This window comes from Rutilus rutilus, assembly GCF_951802725.1.
Source record: "Rutilus rutilus genome assembly, chromosome: 4".
NCBI lineage: Eukaryota > Metazoa > Chordata > Actinopteri > Cypriniformes > Leuciscidae > Rutilus > Rutilus rutilus.
Window position 1 is genome coordinate 1,060,313 of NC_140212.1, and position 12,500 is coordinate 1,072,812.

General features: G+C 40.6%; 3 protein-coding genes across 5 annotated transcripts in view; 2 read left to right on the top strand and 1 right to left on the bottom strand.

Moving 5' to 3' along the window:
* agbl5 (AGBL carboxypeptidase 5) overlaps positions 1-2,243 on the top strand; it is a 17,280-nt gene extending 15,037 nt beyond the window's left edge. For both annotated transcript variants that reach the window (XM_084406767.1, XM_084406768.1), the window contains exons 13-16: positions 2-51; positions 727-866; positions 1,563-1,644; positions 1,920-2,243. In XM_084406767.1, the coding sequence (XP_084262893.1) occupies positions 2-51; positions 727-866; positions 1,563-1,644; positions 1,920-1,935 (288 nt within the window). In that variant the 3' untranslated portion in view covers positions 1,936-2,243. The remainder of the gene's footprint in view (position 1; positions 52-726; positions 867-1,562; positions 1,645-1,919) is intronic.
* A 46-nt stretch (positions 2,244-2,289) lies between these two features.
* Positions 2,290-3,565, bottom strand: ost4 (oligosaccharyltransferase complex subunit 4 (non-catalytic)). Of its 2 annotated transcripts, XR_014627056.1 has the most exons (3): positions 3,462-3,565; positions 2,467-2,594; positions 2,290-2,394 (listed from the first exon to the last, which is right to left on the bottom strand). XR_014627056.1 is itself a non-coding variant. In XM_084406769.1 (2 exons), exon 1 carries the CDS (start codon positions 2,588-2,590, stop codon positions 2,477-2,479), a length of 114 nt encoding a protein of 37 aa, XP_084262895.1. In that variant the 5' UTR covers positions 2,591-2,593; the 3' UTR covers positions 2,290-2,394; positions 2,467-2,476. The 2 variants fall into 2 exon arrangements, 1 of the variants encoding a protein (XP_084262895.1); XM_084406769.1 differs by lacking the exon at positions 3,462-3,565 and having other exon boundaries at positions 2,467-2,593.
* A 215-nt stretch (positions 3,566-3,780) lies between these two features.
* Positions 3,781-12,500, top strand: part of gen1 (GEN1 Holliday junction 5' flap endonuclease) — a 13,715-nt gene continuing 4,995 nt past the window's right edge. The window contains exons 1-10 of the mRNA XM_084408461.1: positions 3,781-3,908; positions 5,202-5,365; positions 6,467-6,671; positions 7,329-7,505; positions 8,550-8,660; positions 9,131-9,204; positions 10,263-10,348; positions 10,432-10,582; positions 11,160-11,196; positions 11,325-11,405. Of these exons, the coding sequence (XP_084264587.1) occupies positions 5,205-5,365; positions 6,467-6,671; positions 7,329-7,505; positions 8,550-8,660; positions 9,131-9,204; positions 10,263-10,348; positions 10,432-10,582; positions 11,160-11,196; positions 11,325-11,405 (1,083 nt within the window). The 5' untranslated portion in view covers positions 3,781-3,908; positions 5,202-5,204. The remainder of the gene's footprint in view (positions 3,909-5,201; positions 5,366-6,466; positions 6,672-7,328; positions 7,506-8,549; positions 8,661-9,130; positions 9,205-10,262; positions 10,349-10,431; positions 10,583-11,159; positions 11,197-11,324; positions 11,406-12,500) is intronic.

Consider the following 12,500-nt stretch of genomic DNA (forward strand, 5'->3'; position numbering starts at 1 on the left):
GGAACCGCTGCGGGAATCCCTGGACATCCTGACGTCTATAGAGTACAGCAGGTGAACATCATCATCAGGGGCCGGTTTCACAAAGCTATTTTAGACCGGTCTGTGTTAGACAAGTCTAAAATGTGCTCATAGACTAAGCTAATGCAACTTTATTTAGACCAAAAACATTAGACCCCTTACCCCCAGGCTAACTCAGGTCTAAGACTCTGTTACCTTGGCAACCAGCAGTAACAATCAGTTCCATTACAAACAGCCAAAAGAAAAGGGGAAATGGCTCATAATTGAAACATTTCTTCTTGTTACTACATTCTCCGCTAAATTTCCCAAGTAAAATGTCCTTGTAACTGTTATACTCCTCCAGCAGACACATGTTCTCCGCTGGGGTAAACTGCACCGAGCGGCTGAATGCGCTTACCATGTTTTTTGTTTTGAAAAGTGTCTTATCTTACCCAGAATGCATTGCAGTGTAGTCCTACTTAAGATAGTCAGAGTCTTCAGTGCTTAGTCAGACATCTAAATCAGACCGTTGCACAATCTACTATATCGAAGCCATAGTCAAAGTCTATCTTTGTGAAGCCGGCCCCTGATACTTACTGTAGAGAAAACATATGAATGTATGTACATTATGGTTTGATTGATGACAACATATCCATAAATCTATACTTCGTTTCATAATGGACATTTTTAAACAATTACTTCCAATATTACCTTGTGTTCTGGTTTCAGGTGTGAGCTGCAGCCTCGGCCCAGCCGGATCCCGGTGCGGAGGGACGTTCAGTCCGCGGTCGTCCCGCTCACGGGCCTCGAGACGCACAACATGAGAGTGTGGAAACTCATCAAACCCGACATCAAGAAGCACCTGGCGGGTCAGAGCCCTGAGCTCTACTTAACCCTATAAAGCCTTACTGCATCATATTTAATAAGCCTATCAATGCTCAACGTGACGAAGCGTTGCTGTCGCACACAAACTCCTGTCGTCTGATTGGTTAGACCTTTTTTAGCACGTAAAAGTCTTTACAAACGTCCTCCTTCAGCTCGTGTCGTTCTGCTGGCAAATCTTTACTGATATTGATCAAGTAAACGTAAGAATAACTTTAATATTGTCTGAGGTTTACTTGATCATCATTTTACAGAAAAGTCACGAGTATCAAATATGATCATCAGGCTTTTGAGGAAGGATTATTTGTTCATCTCTCAATCATCAGTGCATTATATGTTTTAAAACCTCAGAGCTTCGATCATAAAACTGAGCATTTAGATATCTTACGGTCCTGTTATAAACATCTCACTGATTTACAAGCATCAGAATTTCATATAAATATCAGCATCTGCACAAATTTGCATATTTTTGGGCCTCTGAGTAAAACTGAGCTGTTTGTTCCTGAATCTGATGCATCAAATATGATAATTAGGTTAAATAAACTTCCATTTCAATGTGTCAGGCTTTATTTATGAATGCATGTATCCCAGCATGCATCCCTGCTGATTATTTGTAGCTTGTGATTTGAATATTAACACACGCTGCCGATGGATCCGTGTAACTCAGAATCTGCTGTGTTTAGGTGTGTCTGGGAAAGACGGTTCATTGTGTCTGACCACCACATCTCTGCTGAAGAGCTCTGGAGACGCTAAACACACAAACAGGTAACACACACACACACACACACACAGTCCTGATGTTGTTTCAGGCTCTACTAGAACAGGTTTTCCTGCTTGAATGTTGATTATTCTCCTCATATTCTCCATTGTTGCGGCTCCTCTCTTCCCAGTCTGTCAGTAACGCTCTGTTTACTTCCTGTCTCTATGAAGCCCCTCCTTCTGAAAGGCACACTGTGCTCTGATTGGTCAGCTGGAGCAGTGTGTTGTGATTGGTCATTCCCGTGTGCATGAACACTACTTAAATCCTTTAATCTCAACAGATCTTTGCCGACCTGAGGATCATCAGAAGCTCCTCATGTTTAATGGTGACTGAGATGTGGTGCTTTCCCAGCATTCAGCAGTGCTGCAGCTGTTTTAACCGTCCATAAACAAACACTAACACACCACACATGTGTTGTGTTTCTAAGGAAACCCTTTTTAAGTGTGTGTGTCTTTGTTTTGTAATTGAAAAATGATGTGCATAGGATTGTGTTGCTTATCACAGTTCAGAAACCTGATCAACCTCAGTGTGAAATACTGAGCATTAAATGCATTTCTGTGAACTCTAGAAAGCAATAAACATAGATGTGTATTTACGAAAGAAACGCAGACTTCGTTATTGGCATCAAGAGAAACACACACACACACAAATCCTCTCGCACTTTGACCATTTATTCCCATGATTTCCATACAAAACGCAGATTTACAGGCTGGATCATCCTCCGGTTCTCCTCGCTCTCCGAGGCCTTTCACATCCTGCAAGAGCAAACGTCAGTCTCCCATCAGACATGATCGTGTGTGTGTGTGTGTGTGTGCGCGCGCGCTCACCTCTCCAGGCTCACTCCAGTTTCTTCGGGTTGTTCACAGCCACATAGTGATACAGAACCACCAGCAGGAATAGCGAGACGCCCAGCATGTTGGCGAATATGGCCAGCTGTACGTCAGTCACCATCACGCTGAAACACAACATGCGTTTACTGAGACCGGCCTTGCATCACACACCACTGTGCTCTTACCTTCATTATAGCATCTATTAAAGCATGTTCATTTTAAGGTACAGCACAATAGTGCTGCCCACTTTTTCTGGAAGTTATTTTTGCCATTCATTTCTCCCCAAAAAAATCAGCAACGATGTCAATCATAACTCTACAAACTTTGACTTGAAGCAAAAAAGTATTTAAAGAACTACAATCCCATGAAGCATCGCGATCAAATTACGAACGATGTATAAATATAAAACTACTGTTGATTATATCTATAGAAGCCATATATTTTACATTTATTGCACATATACATACAAATATTTAAGTATTTTGAGAGCGTAGGGAGATTCAAATGCGTTATGGGAGTGGGCGGGGCTATGATTTTCCGTACAGCATCATGGGTAATGTAGTTTATCCACAGAGAATTCTGTTGTTAAATACGATTATAAAAAAATAAAGAGCTGAAATAATGCGGGCTGATGTCTTTACAGGAAGCAAATACCATCGATTAACAAAATGAATGGAGTTTTTACTACTTGAACTTGACTGCTAAACACTAGTATAACTATGAAGGAAAAAATATGTATCATTTAAAAAAATATTGCAACCGCATGTAAGTTATAGTGCAATTCAGATACCACGGTGCCGAAAGATTACATATTGATTTAGAATGATAATGAAATGGTATTTTAAGGCATTTAAAAGGCATCGCATGATTATTTTCCTGAAGTGCAACACAACATGACCGTCATATTATGATCAAGCGACATGAGAATCAAAACTGCTGCTCGTGTCATTGATGCTTTAACATATTATAGTTTAATCTACAGTATTACTCACATTTATTGTGTTTGTGAGATGTTTATGATGAATCAATCTGCCCGCAGCTCGAGAGTTCCTGCGCTGCTGAATTCCGGGATTGAGACACGTCACGTACATACGGGTCTCTGATGACGTCACATCCTGAATAAATCACTGATAATTCAATTATTTATTTTTTATCTCTCTTTTTTAACAGTTACCAATCTAATTAAGGAATGAATGTTTGTGTTTTTATAAAAATACAAATAAAAAGTAAAATAATTGTACATTTTAAACGCACAGTAAGCGCGTGTTCAGCGTGTTCCTCCTCCTGACCGCGAGAGGCGCTGATGGGGTTCCAGATGCGCGAGGAGGCGCGAGTTCAAATATTCAAACTGGAGGCTTTACACAACCAAAACATCTTCAAAACAACAGATTAAACATATAAACACCACTCCTTCATACATCAAGATACATATAACATATGTAAGTAACAATCGCGCCGTATAAATTGTAGCGCGGGGATGTCAGAGTTTACATTATTTTGTGTTTTGTTCATCTGAATAGTGGATACATGTACTTTAATATGTTGGATTGGATAGGATGTATATGTATTATATATACTAACAAACAAATTGTATATGTATATACAAAAAAACATACATGTTATATATATGTGTGTGTGTGTGTGTGTGTGTGTGTGTAGGCAAGGCAAGTTTATTTATATAGCACATTTCATACACTATGGTAATTCAAAGTACTTTACACAGAAAGGAATAAAAAAATAAAAGCAAGGAAAATTAAAACAGTTATAAAAGTAATTAAAAGAGTAAAAAGATGATACATAGATAAACTTCTCATCTGGCAAACCATCAGTGTATCATATTTTTCCCAGTAACTCCCAGTTTTACTCTGAGATTTCCCCATGATGGTTACACTGTGTCTGTGGTGTTCTTCACACACACACACACACACACACACACACACACACACACACACTCTCTAACACACAGTACAGGTCAAAAGTTTGGAAACATTATGATTTTTTATATTTTTGAAAGAAGTCTCTAATGCTCATCAAGGCTGCGTTTATTTGATCAAAAATACAGAAAAAAAAGTCATATTGTGAAATATTATTACAACTTAAAATAATAGTTTTCTATTTGAATATACTTTAAAAAATAATTTATTCCTGTGATGCAAAGCTGAATGTTCAGCATCATTACTCCAGTCTATCACATGATCATTCAGAAATCACTCTAATATTCAGATTTATTATGAGTGTTGGAAACAGTTCTGCTGCCTAATATATTTGATGAATAAAAGGTTAAAAAGAACTGCATTTATTCAAAATAAAATAATATTTTCTAATAATATAAATCTTCTTTACTATCACTTTTTATCAATTTAACACATCCTTGCAGAATAAAAGTATTGATTTATTTCAAAAGAAGAAAGAAAAAAAATGACTGACCAGTAGAGTATATTGCTGTTATAGAAGATTTCTATTTTTAAAAAAAATAGCGTTTTTTTTTTACTTTTTATTCATCCAAGTATCCTAAAAATCCTAAAATCCTTCTGTGTTAAGAGTGTGTGTGTGTCTCCTCTGAAGGTCATGGGTGTGTCTGTGTCATGAGTGTGTGTGTGTGTGTGTGTGTGTGTGTGTCTCCTCTAAAGGTCATGGGTGTATCTGTGTCATGAGTGTGTGTGTGTGTGTCTCCTCTGAAGGTCATGGGTGTGTCTGTGTCATGTGTGTGTGTGTGTGTGTCTCCTCTAAAGGTCATGGGTGTGTCTGAGCTCTGGTCGATCCTGGAGCCGGTCCGGCAGAGTGTCCCGCTCTACAGCCTGTCAGGGAAAACCCTCGCCGTGGACCTCAGCCTGTGGGTCTGTGAGGCCCAGCATGTGCAGGGCATGATGGGAAAAGTCACGAAGCCGCATCTCAGGTGAGTCTGGAACGGCTGCACAATTAAACGCACTGAAACGATTCATTGATTATTTTATGCGCAGTTTCTCAGTGACGAACGGCAGATCGGTAGTAAATGCTCCATCTGAACACCAGAGGGCGTCACACACACACACTCCATCTGAACACCAGAGGGCGTCACACACACACACACACACTCCATCTGAACACCAGAGGGCGTCACACACACACACACACACTCCATCTGAACACCAGAGGGCGTCACACACACACATACACACACACTCCATCTGAACACCAGAGGGCGTCACACACACACATATACACACACACACACACACACACACACACACTCCATCTGAACACCAGAGGGCGTCACACACACACACACACACACACTCCATCTGAACACCAGAGGGCGTCACACACACACATACACACACCCTCCATCTGAACACCAGAGGGCGTCACACACACACACACACACACACTCCATCTGAACACCAGAGGGCGTCACACACACACACACACACACACACACTCCATCTGAACACCAGAGGGCGTCACACACACACACACACACACACACTCCATCTGAACACCAGAGGGCGTCACACACACACACACTCACACACACGCAGGAGTACGATAACACACATCTTTCCAGGAAACCTCTATCGCTGTGTCTGAATGAACAGAAGACTGAAACGCTTTGATTAAACATGACTAATAAACACACGACTGCCTTATTCTGTGTCAGAAGCTCATCATCTCACAGAAGGAGGAGCTCAGCTGTCCGTGTGTGTGTGTGTGAGTTAAAAGCATGTTAATAAATGTTGTCTTTGTTGGACAAGAGGTTCATAAATGCTTCTCATATTTGGAAACATGTTTGACGCGTGTTGCTTTTTCAAATGCACGTTATAAGCGACTCGAACTCACAGTGCTTTCAGAGTGAGCCGCGTTTACTGAGCCGTACGTCACTGACAAGCTGCACATCACTAATGATCACAGCCTTTGCGATTTCATGGAAGGTGCGATTAATCGTGCAGCGCTAGCATCTTCAGTGGTTTGATCTCAGAGTCGCTCACATGATGTCGTGTGTGTTGTGTGTGTCGCACAGGAATCTGTTCTTCCGCGTGTCTTCGCTCACTCTGATGGGAGTGAAGCTGGTGTTCGTGATGGAAGGAGAAGCTCCCAGAATCAAAGCCGAAACCATGAGCAAACGCTCCGAGATGAGATTCGGCGGCCGGCGGCCCGAGAGCGTCACCAAACCAGCAGCCGCTAAACACACCGGCCGAGGCCGATTCAAGGCCGTCCTCAGAGAGGTGTGTGTGCCTTTATTCTGACGAGTACAGTCACTTTGTCGGATATCACTTCTCATGCAGTGTGTAGTAGAGCGGTTTGTGAATGTAAAAGCTCTGCAAAGTTTCAAAGATCAAATAAAGTCTCCTAAAAGAAAGAAGCGATTCTGATCTGCTGAAACGAGTCAGTGATTCCAGTCTCACATGTAGCTAATTTGCATAATCCCCGCCTCTGGTCCTGATTGGCTGAGCAGCGTCTCTTAGCTCCGCCCTCAAACACTGTAGTGTATCTGAGACTGGAAGAGTTTGGCTCGTGTTGTTCATGTGGAGAAGATGCTGTATTCTGAGATTGATACGGTAAAACCCACGCCATCGTCACTGTTCGTATCACTGAGATCAAGAGCTGAGATTCAGATATGATAATGAGCGTTTGCTTTCTGACCAATCACAGCAGAGCAGCTCTCAGAGAGGCGGAGCTTAGAGAGACTGAATCTCCGAACGAAGCGTTTCAGACACTGAGAGAAAATGAGGTGATGCTGCAATAGAGATTATTATGAGGAAATCTGTGTTTTTTTGATCGTGGATGAATGTAAACCTGTTGTAGGAGACGCCAAAACACAGTTAGGAACCTTTAAAACAGGAATAATCCCCCAAATCCTGCTCGAAACGCTTCTCTCCCAGTGTGCGCAGATGCTGGACTGTCTGGGTGTGCCGTGGGTGACGGCGGCGGGAGAAGCGGAGGCCATGTGTGCGTTCCTGGACTCGCGGGGCTTCGTGGACGGGTGCATCACTAACGACGGCGACGCCTTCCTGTACGGCGCTCGCACCGTGTACCGGAACTTCAACATGAGCACTAAGGTCCAGTCTCATGCTCTCACTCTCTAAACATGCTCTCATCTCATGTGTGTCTAACCGTGTTCTGTGGAACTCATTACAAGTAACTTGAGTTATGTAATCAGATTACTTTTTCAAGTAACTAGTAAAGTAACGCATTACTTTTTCAGTTTACAACAAAATATCTAAGTTACTTTTTCACATTTATTGACTGACAGCTCTCCTGTCCTCATGTTGAGAGAAATAAAGTGCGTGTGTGTGTGCGCTCTGTGTGTGTGTGTGTGTGTGCGTGTGTGTGTGTGTGTGTGCGCTCTGTGTGTGTGTGTGTGTGTGTGTGTGTGTGTGTGTGTGTGTGCGCATGATGGTTATTGCAGTTCTAGACTAAATGTGATCATGCTTTTACTCGTCTCACTCGCACGAAAACATTCAGTATTCCTCAAAATGAATAAAAACAGTAAAATGCAATCTCAGAATTTTACACACAACTTTTATAATGAACTATATTAAATGACACAAATATACTTTATGTATTTAATCTCACTTTATTAACTGACCTTCAATGATCTAATTCAGCTGTACTAATAAGTTTATACTAATAATTTAGAAATGAGTGTTGAACTCCTCCTGTCTCCTATTGTTCTTTAATCCAGAATAACAGAAGCTGAAAGGGTTAAATCTGCATTTCCTTCATCCTGAGGATTATTCATCTCACTGTCGCTGTGAAACGGCCTTTACATTTACCAACGTAACGCATTACATTCCATAAAAAGTAACTAAGTAACACAATTAGTTACTTTTCTGGGGATTTACGCAATATTGTAATGCATTACTTTTAAAAGTCACTTTCCCAACACTGGTGTTAGGCTTGCTTAGTTGGGGACATTTCATTTAATTAATAACTATTTAACAACACAAATGAACCATCACTGAACTTAGTTAAGCTGGACTGTGACGCTGTTTTCTTCTAGACACAAACTGTGTTGCATTATTTTCCTATTATCTCTGTAAAGCTGCTTTGAAACACTCTGTGTTGTGTAATAACGCTGCCTGTTCTCGACTGTCCCGCAGGATCCGCAGGTCGACTGCTATCAGATGTCCAGCGTTCAGGAGGAGCTCGGCCTGTCCCGGGAGACGCTCGTGGGTCTGGCCATTTTCCTGGGATGCGATTATATCCCGAAGGTACAAACGGCAGAACCGAGCGAAAGAAGATTCCTGTGAAGTGATGAAGCTCTGAGTGTGTGTGTGTGTGTGTGTGTGTGTGTGCCCTTGTTTATATTACATTGTGGGGACCAAATGTCCCCATAAGAATAGTAAAACCTGAGATCACCTACATTGTGGGGACCAGCCAGCGGTCCCCACTTTTCAAAAGGCTTATAAATCACACAGGATGAGTTGTTTTGAGAAAGTAAAAATGCAGAATGTTTCCTGTGATGGGTAGGTTTAGGGGTAGGGTTAGTGTAAGGGGACAGAATATACAGTTTGTACGGTATAAAAACCATTACGTCTATGGAGAGTCCCCACAAAGATAGTGAACCAGACATGTGTGTGTGTGTGTGTGTGTGTGTGTGTGTGTGTGTGTGTGTGTGTGTGTGTGTGTGTGTGTGTGTGTGTGTGTGTGTGTGTGTGTGTGTGTGTGTGTGTGTCTGCAGGGCGTCGCTGGAGTCGGGAGAGAACACACACTGAAGCTGATTCACAGTCTGAGAGGACAAACTCTTCTTCAGAAGTATGAACTGATCTCTCTCTATTCATGCTCATCATTCTTAACTGAAGCTGAAACACACATTAAAAACATCTTCTTTACTTCAAATACATTAAACTGATAAAAAATAATAAAAAAATGCCAAGGCAATATTTCTCCTTTTTGTTTAGTTTAACCGGATGTACTAAAATAACTAAAACAAATAGACATATTTAAAAAAAATAAAATTTAAATTACAAAAACAAACACACAACAACATTACTTAAACTTGAACTAAAATTAAAATGCAAACAGAAAATATATAATATTCAAAATATTGACAAAGACTATATTAATGTATCAGTATTTTCATTATGAAATAAAATAGCTTTGTTCAGGATTTTTATTTTACTTTTTTTTGTAAAAAAAATTATATTTGTATTATTTTATTATAATTGTATTTATTGTATTTAAAATTTTGAATATTATTTATTTTCATTATGTTATGTCACAATATTATTTTTTTTTTATTTTTTTTTTATTATATTATATAAGAATATTTTTATTATTTATTTTGTTGTATTATATTTTATTATTTTAAATTAGTTTTTATTATATTATGTAAGAAATAAATTTTGTTTTACATCTTGTTTTTTTATTACATAAATATTATTTATTTTTATTGAATTATATAAATATATATTTTTAATATTAGATTATATAAGAAATACATTTTTGTTTATTTATCTTTATTTTGTGTTTTTATTTTTTATTTTGTTAAAATATTTAATTTTAATTATTATTTATTTATTATTATATTATATTAGAAATATGTATTTGTTTATGTCTTCATTTTGTGTGTTTTTTTTATCGTATATCAATTTAGAGTAACCCACTGTAACCCACTGCTCTATTACAATCCAGACGTATTTCAGGTTATTGTTGTTTTCTCACATATTTCTGGGTGTTTTAATTACATTAGTATAAAACAGATAGTGTGTGTGTGTGTGTGTGTGTGTGTGTGTGTGTGTGTGTGTGTGTGTGTGTGTGTGTGTGTGTGTGTGTTGGTTCAGAGTTGAGTGTGTTTCTCTGCTTTTCTGCAGGTTGGATGAGTGGAACTCACACAGAGCTGAAAGGTCAGAGGTCGCGGTGAAGAAGGTCACACACTGCCTGGTCTGTCGACATCCTGGTTAGTTTTGTGTGTGTGTGTGTGTGTGTGTGTTAGTTTCTGAGAGTTTCCAGGGTTTATTGAGTTTCCTCTTTGTCTTCCAGGCTCTGCTAAAGCGCACGAGCGCAGTGGGTGTGTGTGTTGTAAGAGCGAGCGCTTCTGCTCGCCGCAGGACTACGATTCCCAGTGTCCCTGTGAGTGGCATCGCACTGAACACACACGCCAGGCCTCATCCCTCGAAGCCAACATCAGAAAGTGAGTGTGTGTGTGTGTGTGTGTGTGTGTGTGTTTGTGTGAGAGAGTGTGAGTGGCATCGCACTGAACACACACGCCAGGCCTCATCCCTCGAAGCCAACATCAGAAAGTGAGTGAGTGAGTGTGTGTGTGTGTGTGTGTGTGTGTGTGTGTGTGTGTGTGTGTGTTTGTGTGAGAGAGTGTGAGTGGCATCGCACTGAACACACACGCCAGGCCTCATCCCTCGAAGCCAACATCAGAAAGTGAGTGAGTGAGTGAGTGTGTGTGTGTGTGTGTGTGTGTGTGTGTGTGTGTGTGTGTGTGTGTGTGTGTTTGTGTGAGAGAGTGTGAGTGGCATCGCACTGAACACACACGCCAGGCCTCATCCCTCGAAGCCAACATCAGAAAGTGAGTGAGTGAGTGTGTGTGTGTGTGTGTGTGTGTGTGTGTGTGTGAGTGGCATCGCACTGAACACACACGCCAGGCCTCATCCCTCGAAGCCAACATCAGAAAGTGAGTGTGTGTGTGTGTGTGTGTGAGAGAGAGAGAGTAATAATCACACACTCCTGAGTAAAGTGTGTGTATTCTCTGTGTGCAGGAAGACGCTGGCGTGTGAGCAGTTCCCGTTTACAGAAGTGAGTCCTGTGGTGTATTATGAGTGTATGAGTGTGTTATGAGTGTGTTATGAGTGTATTATTATTATGGTCTGCTTTTGTTGATGTAGTGTCTTCAGTGTCACATGATCCTGGTTTGGTGTTTTCAGATCATCAGTGAGTTCTTGGTGACGAAGGACAAACCCGTGCAGCCGTTCAGGAGGAGGAGACCCAACCTGATGCTGATGCAGGTGCACACACACACACACAAACACACACACACACCTGCTGATGATACAGGTGCACACACACACACACACACCTGCTGATGATACAGGTGCACACACCGGTCCGTGGGACATTTGGTACCGGGCCGCACAGAAAGAATAAATAACTTACCGTATTTTCCGGCGTATAAGTTGCATCAGTCAAAAATGCGCCATGAAGAAGAAAAAACATATATAGCCTAAGTCGCACTGGACTACAAGTCGCATTTATTAAGAAATGTATTTCACACAAAAAAATAATAATACAATGTTACGGACGGGACAGTCCTCCGTTACGGACGTGAGCGCTCTGAAAGCGGCACTAAAAGACTGCTTTAAAACTTTCACAGAGACCTCAAGCAGAAAGCACAAAGCCGTCGTTTTGTATTAATTGTATCTTAATTTTAATCAATGTTTCATCAACAAATTGCCTGGATTTAATAAATAAGAAGTAAATATATTAGAAAATAGATAATCACGACACGTGAACTGGAGCTGGTCTCATAAATGAACCGAAACTCAGCGTAAGGTAGCCTACTCGCCTCACAGACCTGAGACATATCTCTATAGAAAGCTGGAAATGTCGACTTTTAAACAGAACAATTCAAAACGAAAGAAAACAGACTCTCTGCTTGTGTCATCCGTATGAAATGTGCATTTCTCTCTGGCGCGTTCACTGTGAAGATCGCGAGTCAGCATCGTCAACTTCATCTTTGCAGCCGACACTGACACAGAAAACACTTGTTTATTAGTAAACAATTGAAATGTCTCCTGCTATATTTGACATATTCATAATCATTCATTTTGCCGGTTCGTTGTAACAGCTTTTAGGTGCTTTATTGGCAGCGACACCCTCATGTTACATGATCGCATCAGCACTGAAAACATGGAGATTTTTTTCTTTTGGGGGCATTTTGTTTGTGTTCGGGCTTTCTCAGTTGTCTTTAGGCACGATGTTACGAGGACGCTGCTAATAAAGTTGCAAGTATGCCTACACATTGGATTCACGTTTATTATTATATTTAAAAAATACCCCAGTTTTTATGCCGGTCGTATCATTTTATTTTGTTGTATTTATCC

Excerpts from the sequence above, each read along its gene's own strand:
- ost4 (XM_084406769.1), bottom strand. The coding sequence starts at position 2,590 with ATGGTGACTGACGTACAGCTGGCCATATTCGCCAACATGCTGGGCGTC.